We start from the raw sequence: 15522 nt of genomic DNA on the forward strand, positions 1-15522 counted from the left end.
CACCACACCAGGCACGTATTTAAGGCTGAGCCGACCTAGGGGAGGTACAGTACTGGGTCAAGTATTCGTCACCGATGATGGCCATGATTTGGAATCGATTTCGGGTCGCTGGGTTCACAGCACAGCACGCTAACCACTAGACTACTTCACAAAGATTAAACAACCCATATAGCCTGAAGAGACTGTTGTGGCAAGTGTTGTTAGCGAGCACCTGAAGACCGACACAGCACACGAAGGGGTGGGTGGCCAGCACCACACCCGGCCGCCTTTGTGTCCCAGTGGCAATGTTTACACACTGCACCAGGTACTCATTTGAGGCTGAGTCGATCGGGGAGAGGCCCAGAATCAGTTCAGATAATCGTCAGTGGTGTTGGCCATGAGGGGTTATTGAACGTGGGTTGCCGGGTTCGTAGTGCAGCGCTCCCCACACACACCTGCACACACACACACACCTGAAGAAACACACACACCTGCACAAATATATACACACCTGCAGAAACACACACACACACCTGCAGAAACACACACACACCTCAGTTTAACACGTACACACACACACACACCTGCAAACATAAACACACACCTGCAGAAACACACACAAACACCTGCAGAAACACAAACACACCTCAGTTTAACACGTACACACACACACACATGCACACATACACACACACCTGCAGAAACACACACAAACACCTGCACACATACACACACACCTGTGGAAACACACACACACACCTGCAGAAACACACACCTGCACACACACACCTGCAGAAACACACACACCTGCACAAATATATACACACCTGCAGAAACAAACACACACACCTGCAGAAACACACACACACACCTCAGTTTAACACGTACACACACACCTGCACACATACACACACACCTGCAGAAACACACACAAACACCTGCAAAAACACACACACACCTGGAAAAACACACACACACACCTGCACACATACACACACCTGCAGAAACACACACACACCTGCACACACTCACCTACAGAAACATACACACACACAGAAACACACACACGCACCTGCAGAAACACACACACACACCTGCAGAAACACACACACACCTGTAGAAACACACACACCTGCAGAAACACACACACCTGCAGAAACACACACACACATGCAGAAACACACACACCTGCAAAAACACACACACACCTGCACACATACACACACACCTGCAGAAACACACAAACCTGCACACATACACACAGACCTGCAGAAACACACACACACCTGCACACATAAATACACACCTGCAGAAACACACACACACACCTGCAGAAACACACACACCTGCAGAAACACACAGACACACCTGCAGAAACACACACACACCTGCAGAAACACACACACACACACCTGCAAAAACACACACACACACCTGCAGAAACACACAGACACCTGCAGAAACACACACACCTGCAGAAACACATACACACCTGCAGAAACACACACACACACAACAACAATCGCCATTCACCACTAAGTGGCGGTGACGTCACCACGACGCTTGTGCCAGGCTATGTGCACCTTGAGGCCACGTGAAGTGTCGAACGCCCGCTGGCAGGAGGTCACGGGGCAGACCCAGGTGCCACGGGTCGACTGACTGAGATGACTGGCTGATGCACCACCTGTGCCCCCTACTGTGCCAACCTGCTGTGCTTTAGCCACCCGGCGCTCCGCTCGTTGTTGTGAGCGTCGCTCCTCCGCCCTCCATTGTTGTTGGAGGGCGACTGCCTCCAACTGCCCAGCAGCATCCTTCACGAGCCTCCTCCACAGAGGCCGATCTTGACACCGCTGGTACCAGTCATCGGCAAGTCCACTCAGCTCCACGTCCTCCTGTACCACATCACTCCATCTCTTCTCTAGCCCGTGCCGCGCCCATTTAGCCCCCTCAATCCGGCCGAACAAAAGCTGTTTCGGCATGCGGTGGCTGGGCATGCGGGCTACATGACCCAGCCATCGCAGCCTTGCCGCCGGAGGAGCTCACCGATGGGACCTTGCCCAGATCTTTCAAGGATTTGTGAGCTCCTCACACAATCCAGCCTGGGTAAACCCAGGATGGATCGTAGGCAGGCTAGCCTAAATGTTTCTAACCAGCGAAGATGTTCCATAAGGGGGGTCCATGTTTCGCAAGCGTAGAGAAGGGAGGGAATGACCTTGGCCGAGAAGACCTGAAGCTTATTGCAGAGCGACAAACCAGGTAGCTTCCACACAGCGTTACGCAACCGATGGAAAGATATTGCCGCTCGACTAATTCGGAGTGAGACCTCTGCTGTTAAACTGGAGCCGGTCATAAGCACACTGCCCAGATATGGGAAACTCTCCACTCTCTCCACAACTACCCCATCACCGATTGGGAGATGTGGGGGTGAAGTGTCCGATGGTACAAAATACCCAGGAAGGTGCTTAGTTTTGGTGGGGCTGATGGTAAGGCCCCATCTCTTAGTAGCACGCTCCAGTCTCAGCAGCAGCGTCTCCAACTCCTGCTCTGAATGAGCAGCTATTACCAAATCATCGGCATACATAACGTGGTTGAGCAATAGGGAGCCATGCCTTGACCGTACCCGGGCATCGATCAGCCTCCCATTATATCTGTACCATATGGAGATTCCCCCGGTACAGCTATTGAAGGCTTCACGAACTACGTGGTCAAAATAGATGTTCAATAATGTGGGAGCCAGAGGACATCCCTGTCGCACCCCAAGGTGTACAGGGAATGGCTCTGACTCCCAGCCACGTAGTTTTACCCGGGCCCGCTCACCATCATGAAGGTCCTTAATGATCGTGAGCAGAGGGTCAGGTACTCCAAAAGCACGAAGAACGACCCAGAGCCCAGGCCTACTGATGGTATCATAGGCCTTGACCAGGTCAATAAAGCAGAGATGTAGGTCTTGTTGGAATTCCCTACACCTCTGCTGTAGCAGACGGACAGAAAATATGGCATCTGTGCAGGACCGCCCTTTCCTGAAACCACATTGGGGCTCCGCAAGCCTCTCCTCAGCGTGCCTGGCAAGGTGATGCTGAATAATCCTTGCCAGGACCTTTCCCGGCACACTGAGGAGTGAGATGCCCCTGTAGTTGTTACAGTCTGTGCGGTCCCCCTTCTTAAAAAGGCGGACCACCAGGGCATCCTTCCAATCCTGCGGAACCCGTCCAGTGGTCCAGACTGTTGTTATGATGTCATATAGGGCAGTTTGTGCACAAACGCCACCCTCCCTCAGCATTTCGCTTGGGAGATCATCTCTGCCCGCTGCCTTTCCTGGTCTCAGACTCCGGATCGCCTTCAATACTTCCTCAGCAGATGGAACCTCAGCCAGCCACTCACAGGGGGTGACTTCTTCCAATATTTGAGGCACCGCAGCCTCAGCAGGGTCATCCTCAATTTTTGCCACGATGTTTTCCTGGCTGAGGGATTTTCCCTCCCCCAGGACCTCACAGAAATGCTCAGCAAATCTGCGAACCTGTTCCTGGGGGTCGGAGATTGGATCACCGTTTTTTCCCCTAATGATGGTAATAGGTGTGGCGCTGCAGGTTACTTTTTTGATGGAGTTAAATAGAGATTTGTGATCACGGGCCACTGAGGCAGACTCCATCTCCTCAGCAACCCGCGACCACCACCCATCCTTGCAGCGCCTCACGGCTCTCCGAACCTCCGAGCGAAGGCTGCGGTAAGCCTCCTCATTCTCTGACGTGGGATTCTGTAGCCGATGACAGTGGGCCTGTCGCTTTTTCTCAACCATCCTGAACACCTCATCTGTCAGCCAGGGTCTCTGGGGAGGTCTGGACCGCGTACCCAAAGCAGCCATTGCACCTGCATGAGTCACAGTCCTAAACCTCGCCCATTTACCCTCGACATCAGGAGGAGTCGGGGACGATGCCAATCCCAGCCGCAAGCGATGATGAAATTCTCGCTTGCAACTTTCATCAGATAACTGAGACCAGGCCACTTTATGTTGGAATGGGGTCCTGGGTGTACACCCACCACCGGAGTGGAAGAATGGCAGGCGCATCTTACAGATGACTAGTCGATGGTCAGAGGGCAGATCAGCTCCACGGTAGGTCCTGGTGTCAAGGACATGGGCTCGCATTCGCTGGTCCGTCACTATGTAGTCCAGAAGATGTTCTTGCAGAAACACACACACACACACCTGCAGAAACACACACACACCCCTGCAGAAACACACACACACCTGCAGAAACACACACACCTGCAGAAACACACACACCTGCAGAAACACACACACCTGCAAAAACACACAGACACACCTACAGAAACACACACACACCTGCAGAAACACACACACACTGGCAGAAACACACACCTGCAGAAACACACACACACCTGCAGAAACTCACACACGCACCGGCAGAAACACACACACGCACCTGCAGAAACACACAAACGCACCTGCAGAAAGATACACGCACCTGCAGAAACACACACACACCTGCAGAAACACACAGACACCTGCAGAAACACACACACACCTGCAGAAACACACACACCTGCAGAAACACACACACACCTGCAGAAACACACACACCTGCAGAAACACACACACAAACTTGCAGAAACACACACACCTGCAGAAACACACACACACCTGCAGAAACACACCTGTAGAAACACACACACCTGCAGAAACACACACACACACCTGCAGAAACACACACACACCTGCAGAAACACACACACACCTGCAGAAACACACACACACAAGCAGAAACACACAGACACACCTGCAGAAACACACACACCTGCAGAAACACACACACACCTGCACACATACACACATACCTGCAGAAACACACACACACACATGCACAGATACACACACACACCTGCAGAAACACACACACAACTGCAGAAACACACACACCTGCAGAAACACACACACCTGCAGAAACACACAGACACACCTGTAGAAACACACACACCTGCAGAAACACACACACACCTGCAGAAACACACAGACACACCTACAGAAACACACACACACCTGCAGAAACACACACACACACACCTGCAGAAACACACAAACGCACCTGCAGAAAGATACACGCACCTGCAGAAACACACACACACCTGCAGAAACACACACACCCCTGCAGAAACACACACACACCTGCATAAACACACACACACACCTGCAGAAATACATACACACACCTGCAGAAACACACACACACGTACAGAAACACACACACACACCTGCAGAAACACACACACGCACCTGCAGAAACACACAAACGCACCTGCAGAAAGATACACGCACCTGCAGAAACACACACACACCTGCAGAAACACACACACACCTGCAGAAATACATACACACACCTGCAGAAACACACAAACACCTGCAGAAACACACACACACAAATGCATAAACACAAACACACCTGCAGAAACACACCTGTAGAAACACACACACTTGCAGAAACACACACACACGAACAGAAACACACACACGCCTCCACACATACACACATACCTGCAGAAACACACACACACCTGCACAGATACACACACACCTGCAGAAACACACACACACACACACCTGCAGAAACACACACATACCAGCAGAAACACACACACACACCTGCAGAAACACACAGACAAACCTGCAGAAACACACACATCTGCAGAAACACACACACACATGAAGAAACACACACACACCTGCAGAAACACACACACACACCTGAAGAAACACACACACACCTGCAGAAACACACAGACACACACCTGCAGAAACACACACACCTGCAGAAACACACAAACGAACCTGCAGAAAGATACACGCACCTGCAGAAACACACACACACCTGCAGAAACACACACACGCACCTGCAGAAACACACACGCACCTACAGAAACACACACGCACCTGCAAAAACACACACACACGCAGAAACACACACGCACCTACAGAAACACACACGCACCTGCAAAAACACACACGCACCTACAGAAACACACACGCACCTGCAAACACACACGCACCTACAGAACCACACACGCACACACCTGCAGAAACACACACACACCTATAGAAACACACACACCTGCAGAAACACACAGACACACCTGCAGAAACACACACACCTGCGGAAACACACAGACACACCTACAGAAACACACACACCTGCAGAAACACACACCTGCAGAAACACACATACACACCTGCAGAAACACACACACCTGCAGAAACACACACACCTGCACACATACACACACACCTGCAGAAACACACACATACACACCTGCAGAAACACACACACCCGCAGAAACACACACACACCTGCAGAAACACACACACACCTGCAAAAACACACACACACACCTGCAAAAACACACACACACACCTGCAGAAACACACACACACACACCTGCAGAAACACACACACACCTGCAGAAACACACCTGCAGAAACACACAAACACACCTGCAAAAACACACACACACCTGCAAAAACACACACACACCTGCAGAAACACACACACACCTGCAGAAACACACACACCTGCAAAAACACACACACACACCTGCAGAAACACACACACACCTGCAGAAACACACACACACACACCTGCAGAAACAACAACAACAATCGCCATTCACCACTAAGTGGCGGTGACGTCACCACAACGTTTGTGCTAGGCTATGTGCACCTTGAGGCCACGTGAAGTGTCGAACGCCCGCTGGCAGGAGGTCACGGGGCAGACCCAGGTGCCACGGGTCGACTGACTGAGATGACTGGCTGATGCACCACCTGTGCCCCCTACTGTGCCAACCTGCTGTGCTTTAGCCACCCGGCGCTCCGCTCGTTGTTGTGAGCGTCGCTCTTCCGCCCTCCGTTGTTGTTGGAGGGCGACTGCCTCCAACTGCCCAGTAGCATCCGTCACGAGCCTCCTCCACAGAGGCCGATCTTGACACCGCTGGTACCAGTCATCGGCAAGTCCACTCAACTCCACGTCCTCCTGTACCACATCACTCCATCTCTTCTCTAACCCGTGCCGCGCCCATTTAGCCCCCTCAATCCGGCCGAACAAAAGCTGTTTCGGCATGCGGTGGCTGGGCATGCGGGCTACATGACCCAGCCATCGCAGCCTTGCCCGCCGGAGGAGCTCACCGATGGGTCCTTGCCCAGATCTTTCAAGGATTTGTGAGCTCCTCACACAATCCAGCCTGGGTAAACCCAGGATGGATCGTAGGCAGGCTAGCCTAAATGTTTCTAACCGGCGAAGATGTTCCATAAGGTGGGTCCATGTTTCGCAAGCGTAGAGAAGGGAGGGAATGACCATGGCCGAGAAGACCTGAAGCTTAGTGCAGAGCGACAAACCAGGTAGCTTCCACACAGCGTTACGCAACCGATGAAAAGATATTGCCGCTCGACTGATTCGGAGTGAGACCTCTGCTGTTAAACTGGAGCCGGTCATAAGCACACTGCCCAGATATGGGAAACGCTCCACTCTCTCCACAACTGCCCCATCACCGATTGGGAGTTGTGGGGGTGAAGTGTCCGATGGTACAAAATACCCAGGAAGGTGCTTAGCTTTGGTGGGGCTGATGGTAAGGCCCCATTTCTTAGTGGCACGCTCCAGTCCAAGCAGCAGCGTCTCCAACTCCCGCTCTGAATGAGCAGCTATTACCAAATCATCAGCATACTTAACGTGGTTGAGCAATAGGGAGCCATCCCTTGACCGCACCCGGGCATCGATCAGCCTCCCATTATATCTGTACCAAATTGAGATTCCCCCGGTACAGCTATTGAAGGCTTCACAAACTACGTATTCAAAATAGATGTTAAATAATGTGGGAGCCAGAGGACATCCCCGTCACACCCCAAAGTGTACAAGGAATGGCTCTGACTCCCGGCCACGTAGTTTTACCCGGGCCCGCTCACCATCATGAAAGTCCTTAATGATCGTGAGCAGAGGGTCAGGGACTCCAAAAGCATGAAGAACAACCCCGAGCCCAGGCCTACTGATGGTATCATAGGCCTTGACCAGGTCAATAAAGCAGAGATGTAGGTCTTGTTCGAATTCCCTACACCTCTGCTGTAGCAGACGGACAGAAAATATGGCATCTGTGCAGGATCGCCCTTTCCTAAAACCGCATTGGGGCTCCGCAAGCCTCTCCTCAGTGTGCCTGGCAAGGTGATGTTGAATAATCCTTGCCAGGACCTTTCCCGGCACACTGAGGAGTGAGATGCCCCTGTAGTTGTTACAGTCTGTGCGGTCCCCTTCTTAAAGAGGGGGACCACCAGGGCATCCTTTCAATCCTGCGGAAACACACACACCTGCAGAAACACACACACACACACACCTGCAGAAACACACACACAAACCTGCAGAAACACACACGTACCTGCAGAAACACACCTGCAGAAACACACAGACACACCTACAGAATCACACACACACCTGCAGAAACACACACACACACCTGCAGAAACACACACACCTACAGAAACACATGCACACACCTGCAGAAACACAGATACGCACCTGCAGAGACACACACACACACACCTGCAGGAATACACACACCTGCAGAAACACACACACACCTGCAGAAACACACACACACCTGCAGAAACACACACACCTAAAGAAACACACACACACAGCTGCAGAAACACACGCACGCACCTGCAGAAATATACACACACACACACCTACAGAAACACACACACCTGCAGAAACACACACACACCTGCAGAAACACACACACGCACCTCCAGAAACACACACACACACCTGCAGAAACACACACACACCTAAAGAAACACACACACACCTGCAGAAACACACACACGCACCTGCAGAAATACTACACGCACCTGCAGAAACACACACACACCTGCAGAAACACACGCACGCACCTACAGAAACACACACACACCTGCAGACACATACACACGCACCTGTAGAAACACACGCACCTACAGAAACACACACACAAACGCACCTGCAGAAACACACACCTACAGAAACACACACACGCACCTGCAGAAACACACACACACACACACCTGCAGACACACACACACGCACCTGTAGAAACACACACACACGCACCTACAGAAACACACACACACACACCCACCTGCAGAAACACACACCTGCAGAAACACACACACCTACAGAAACACACACACACACGCACCTGCAGACACACACACACACGCACCTGTAGAAACACACGCACCTACAGAAACACACACACAAACGCACCTGCAAAAACACACACCTACAGAAACACACACATGCACCTGCAGAAACACACACCTGCAGAAACACACACACACCTACAGAAACACACACACACCTGCAGAAACACACACGCACCTGCAGACACACACACACACACGCACCTGCAGACACACACACACACGCACCTGCTCACGCAGGTGAAGAGCAAGAAGACGAACAATGAGAAGACGAAGAACGACAGCGCCATGGTCTTCCTGCGGCCGAGCAGATCGATGAACCAGAGCGTGATGAGAACACCTGCAGACCCCCACGGAGACACACATCCCTACAGACCCCCACGGGTCCCTGCAGACTCCCACAGACCACACAGATCCCTACAGAGTCCCACGGATGCGCCTGCGTGTCAGTACGCACGAGTGTGCGCGTGTGTGTGTGTGCTCCCGTGTGTGTGCGTGTGCGCATGCGTGAGTGCGCGCGTGTGTGCGTCATTACACACGAGTGTGCGTGTGTGTGCACGTGAGTGTGCGTCAGCACGGACAAGTGTGCGCGTGTGCGTGCTCGCGTGAGTGTGTGTGTGCGAGTGCTCATGTGTGTGTGCGTGCTCGCGTGTGTGCACATGTACGTGTGCGTGCTTGTGTGTGTGTGTGTGCGCGTGTGTGTGCATGGTCCGGCAAAACAACGCCCTACCTCCTCGTTGGTACCGGACGGTAATCCAGTGGTGGTCAGTGCCATGGGGAGAGGGCCAACTTCGATTGCCCATTCCGCTCATGGCGTTTGTAGTCACCACAGCGGCCAAATGGGGACTCTGGATGGGTGCAAGGGGCTGGTAACCCCTCCACCTTTAAATATATGATATACTACAAAGAAAATATCAAACGAAGCTTGTGCCGGAGGCCCCAGGGGGACAGGCGTCTATGACGTCTCCTGCCCGAACTCCATTTGGCGGAGCCAGGAGACTCAATGCTTTCCCCTCGGGGTAAGCGAGAATTTCATTATCGCTTGCAGCTGGGGTTGGCATCGCCCCCCACTCCTCTGGAGGTCGAGGGTAAATGGGCAAGGTTTCGGACTGTGGCTCATGCAGCTGCAATGGCTGCCTTGGGTACACGGTCCAGACCTCCCCAGAGACCCTGGCTGACAGAGAAGGTGTTCAGGCTGGCTGAGAAAAAGCGACAGGCCCACTCTCATCATCGACAGCATCCCACATCAGAGAATGAGGAGGCTTACTGCAGCCTTCGCTCGGAGGTTCGGAGAGCCATGAGGCACTGCAAGGATGGGTGGTGGTCGCGGGTTGCTGAGGAGATGGAATCTGCCTCAGTGGCCCGCGATTACAAAACACTCTTTAATTCCATCAAAAAAGTAACTTGTAGTACCACACCTATCACCATCATTAGGATAAATAATGGTGATCCAATCTCCGACCCCCATGAACAGGTTTGCAGATTTGCTGAGCATTTCTGAAAGTTCTTTGGCTAGGGGAAATCCCTCAGCCTGGAAAACATCATGGGGCAAAGTGGGGATGACCCTGCTGAGGCTGCCGTGCCTCAAATATTGGAAGAAGTAGTCACCCCCTCTGAGAGGCTGACTAAAGTGCCATCTGTTGAGGAAGTACTGAAGGCGATCCAGAGTCTGAGACCAGGATAGGCACCGGGCAGAGATGATCTCCCAAGCGAAATGCTGAGGGAAGGTGGCGTTTGTGCACAGGCTGCCCTACATGACATCATAACAACAGTCTGGACCACTGGACGGGTTCCGCAGGATTGTAATGATGCCCTGGTAGTCCCCCTCTTTAAGAAGGGGGACCGCACAGACTGGAACAACTACAGGGACATCTCACTCCTCAGTGTGCCGGGAAAGGTCCTGGCAAGGATTATTCAACATCGCCTTGCTAGGCACGCTGAGGAGAGGCTTGTGGAGCCCCAATGCGGTTTCAGCAAAGGGATGACCTGCACAGATGCAAGATTTTCTGTCCGCCTGCTACAGCAGAGGTGTAGGGAATTCCAACCTACATCTCTGCTTTAGTGACCTGGTCAAGGCCTCTGATACCATCAGCAGGCCTGGGCTCTGGGTTGTTCTTCGTGCTTTTGGAGTCCCTGACACTCTGCTCACGATCATTAAGGACCTTCATGATGGTGAGCGGGCCCAGGTAAAACTACGTGGCCGGGAGTCAGAGCCATTCCCTGTACACCTTGCGGTGTGACAGGGATGTCCTCTGACTCCCACATTATTTCACATCTATTTCGACCAGCTATTGAAGTTCGTGAAGCCTTCAATAGCTGTTCCGGGGGAATTTCCATTTGGTACAGATATTAAGGGGAGGCTGATCGATGCCTGGGTGCGGTCAAGGGATGACTCCCTATTGGTCAACCACGTCCTGTATGCCGATGATTTGGTAATTGCTGCTCATTCAGAGGAGGAGTTGGAGACGCTGCTGCTGAAACTGGACCATGCCACAAAGAGGTGGGGCATTACCATCAGCCCCACCAAAACTAAGAACCTGTCTGGGTATTTTGTACAATTGGACACTCCACTCCCACAACTCCCAATTGGAGAGTTTCCCATACCTGGGCAGTGTTCTCATGACCAGCTCTGGTTTAACAGCAGAGGTCTTACTCCGAATCAGTCGAGCGGCAATATGTTTTCATTGGTTGTGTAACGCTGTGTGGAAGCTACCTGGTCTGTCGCTCCGCACGAAGCTGCAGGTCTTCTCGGCCACGGTCATTCCCCCCCTTCTCTACGCTTGCGAAACGTGGACCCCCCTAATGGAACATTTTCGCCGGTTAGAAACATTTAGGCTGGCCTGCCTACGATCCATCCTGGGTTTAACCAGACTGGATTGTGTGAGGAGCTCACAAATCCTTGAAAGATCTGGGCAAGGTCCCATCGGTGAGCTCCTCCGGCGGGCAAAGCTGTGATGGCTGGGTCATGTAGCCCGCATGGCCAGCCACCGCATGCCGAAACAGCTTTTGTTCGGCCAGATTGAGGGGGCTAAGCGGGCGCGGCACGGGCTAGAGAAGAGATGGAGTGATGTGGTACAGGAGGACGTGGAGCTGAGTGGACTTGCCGATGACTGGTACCAGCGGTGTCAAGATCGGCCTCTGTGGAGGAGGCTCGTGAAGGATGCTACTGGGCAGTTGGAGGTAGTCACCCTCCAACAACAACGGAGGGCGGAGGAGCGACGCTCAGAACAACGAGCGGAGCGCCGGGTGGCTAAAGCACAGCAGGTTGGCACAGTAGGGGGCATAGGTGGTGCATCAGCCAGTCATCTCAGTCAGTCGACCCGTGGCACCTGGGTCTGCCCTGTGACCTCCTGCCAGCGGGCGTTCGACACTTCACGTGGCCTCAGGGTGCACATAGCCTGGCACAAGCGTCGTGGTGACGTCACCGCCACTTAGTGGTGAATGGCGGTTGTTGTTGTTGTTGTGTGCGTGACTGTGTGTGTGTGTACATGAGTGCGTGTGTGTGTGCGTGACTGTGTGTGTACGTGAGTGCGCGTGTGTGTGCGTGTGTATATGTGTGTGTGCGTGTGTGTGCGTGTGTGTGTGTGCGCATGCGAGCGTGTACCGGGGAACTCGGCAAGCGTGGTCCACAGCAGGTCCAGGTAGTCGGTGCTGCTCAGGTATTTACACTCGAGGCTACAGTGTGGAGTCATCTTGTCGCCCTCCGTGTGCGCTGCCTCCCCACACACACAGACAAATGTCCCCCGTGTAGCCTTTAACAAGTTCTGTTAGCGAGTAGCATCTACGAAGGGGGTGGGTGGCCAGAATCACGCCTGGCCGCCTTTGTCTTCCCCACGCTTATGTTTCCACACTGCACCAGGTATGGATTTGAATCGACCTAGGGGAGGCCCAGGACTGAATTTACATTTAACACAAATTAGATGCAAATGGTACCACTAAGATGAAACTGTGGTGAGGATCACCACGGTAAGCAACGGGAAGGACAGTTGAGTGAGGACACACGGCGACCGAGTCGACTCTTAGACGTCCGCGGGATGGCTTGTCATGATCGACCAATTCCACGAGACCACAAGCAGGGATCCAATTCAGAAAGGGTCTGTCCGGGTGGGCGACCCTGGAAATAGTTCCTCATTCCAGAATACCACATCCAGTGTACGCCTCACTAAGGCCACCTCCTGGAATCATCATCACCGCGGTCCACTCATGGATAAAGGCCTCCCAATTCTGCCACCACCTCTCACGATCCTGCGATAGAATTACCCGGAATTTTATGGCCTGGAATGATACAGCAAAAGAACCGGAGCCCCGGGGTACGCGAGTCCGTGAGTCCGCGAGTCCACGAGTCCGTGAGTCGGTGAGTCCGCACGCCGCTCTCCCCGCGGCACCGCCGCTCTCCCAGCCGTTCCGAACTCCGGATTGCACTGCGCGCTTCGGCACCGATGCCAGCGAGAGGCTTTTGGTGTCACCCGTGGGATGGCTTCGGCGGCCATGACGCGAGGTCAGCTACCGCCGACTCAGTGCGATGCCGCCGGTGAACGGCGCCAAGTTGCCGGGCGTACCATGGCAGACGTCGCCGGCTTGGAAGAGCTCCGTGGTGAGCAGCACCAGGCCGTAGTAGGAGAACGCGTTGCAGAACCTGACGGGAGGGCGGACAGGGCGAGAGGTCGCGTAAGCACGAAGGGCGCGGAGCGGTGACGGGTGGTGACGCGCGGCGACGCGCGGCGACGCGGATTGACGCGCGGCGACGCGCGGTGACGCTCACCAGATGAACCACAGCAACAGGGTGGTGACTCTGAGCTGCGGCGTGAAGAGGTCCTGGAACCGCCCCCTCTTCTCCTGGCGCGCGACACACGCCACAACAAGCCACCACACGCCACCACAGCTGCTCACTCACGCCACTCGCCCCCAACAGTCTATCACGGCTGCGTGGGGGATCTCTCCCTTTGCGCGCGTGCGCAAGTGCACGCGCGCCACCCATTGCGCCCCTCACCTGCTGGGCCCTCGCCTCCTCGCGGCCCTCACCTGCTGCGACGAGGTGAGTTTGCCGAGGGGCATGGGCACCCCGTTCTCGGTGGCGATGCGCTTGAGCGTCGCATGAGCCTTGTCCGTGTTGCCCGTCAGCACGTCGTAGCGTGCACTCTCCGGCAGCCACTGCGCCACGGCACACAACGATGACACTGCTCCCTCACCGCACGCCCGCTCGCTCGGCCCACGTGACCACCAGGTGGCGTGCTTATTTACCATCCGCAAAGCACTGAGGCCGACGCAGACACGAGAAGCATTCTTCGCGATTTGGTGCTCATGAGAAATAAAATACTTGACTCTTGAATTGTTACCACAAATCATGGCAATTCATGGGATCGTTAGGGGGGAGGAGTGAATCAACAAATGCCTGAGGTTGAGGGTGTTCGAGGTCAGGATCAGGAATCGGACGCTGGGGTTAACGGTCGGAGGTCGACGTCTGGGGCACGAGGCCGGGGCGGCACTCACGAAGGAGAAGACGGCGAAGACGACGAGGGGGATGGCGGAGAGGCCCAGCAGCCAGCGCCAGCCCAGCGTCGGCATCACCACGATCGCCAGCAGCACCTCGGCCACCGTGCCCACGGCCCAGAAGACCTGGACGAGCGGCGCGCCAGCGGTAGCCTCACCGGGCGGGGGGACACACACCCCCCGCCCACCCGCCCTCCAGAATCTGCCCAAACGTCCCAGGGTAGCAGGGGCCTCCTGAAAACGAGTCTCTAGACTCGCCGAGGCTTTCCTGGACGAGCGGAGGGCACCGTTTGGCGATCGCCGACCCCACGCTCGCTGGCCAGACCGGCGCGAGCAGGGGATCGACGACCCGCCGGACCCTTTTTCCGCCTAACGGTTCCCAAAGCTGAAATTTTCTTGCCAAAATAATTCCCCAAAATCATGACTAAGCGGCTCGGGGTTACAATGCAACAAAACATTTCAGTCGGCAGCCGACCGCTTAAATCGCGAGCGCCAGCGAGCATTCCGCGCTGCCGCCGCTCACCTCGATGAGGACGATGCACTTAGCCCGTGCCTTCATGGGGAGAAACTCCGCATACAGTGTGACCCTGCGGGAAGGGGGGGGGGCGGGGGGGCCCTGGGTTAGACTGCCGGCCCGGCACCCGCGATCGCACGGAGCTTGGAGCAAGGGGAAGCGCGACCACCGCGGACTCCGCCAACTCGGACCCAACCAGCGTGGGAACACCCATGCGTCCGTTTCCGTTGAAAGAGCGAATTTTTAGCCCCAATGGGACCGCCTGGCCTTACGCGAAGACGTCTGCGCGCGTGGACACACACCAAGG

General features: G+C 54.3%; 1 protein-coding gene across 1 annotated transcript in view; it reads right to left on the reverse strand.

The window, feature by feature from the left end:
• Positions 1-15522, reverse strand: part of SVOP (SV2 related protein) — a 42678-nt gene that overhangs the window by 6057 nt on the left and 21099 nt on the right. The window contains exons 7-13 of the mRNA XM_032967862.2: positions 15225-15288; positions 14702-14827; positions 14234-14362; positions 13974-14047; positions 13771-13847; positions 12816-12923; positions 9440-9551 (exon numbers count right to left, since the gene is read on the reverse strand). Of these exons, the coding sequence (XP_032823753.1) occupies positions 9440-9551; positions 12816-12923; positions 13771-13847; positions 13974-14047; positions 14234-14362; positions 14702-14827; positions 15225-15288 (690 nt within the window). The remainder of the gene's footprint in view (positions 1-9439; positions 9552-12815; positions 12924-13770; positions 13848-13973; positions 14048-14233; positions 14363-14701; positions 14828-15224; positions 15289-15522) is intronic.

Source organism: Petromyzon marinus, chromosome 38, assembly GCF_048934315.1.
Source record: "Petromyzon marinus isolate PM22_M1 ecotype Great Lakes invasive population chromosome 38, UKy_Petmar_22M1.pri1.0, whole genome shotgun sequence".
Lineage (NCBI taxonomy): Eukaryota > Metazoa > Chordata > Hyperoartia > Petromyzontiformes > Petromyzontidae > Petromyzon > Petromyzon marinus.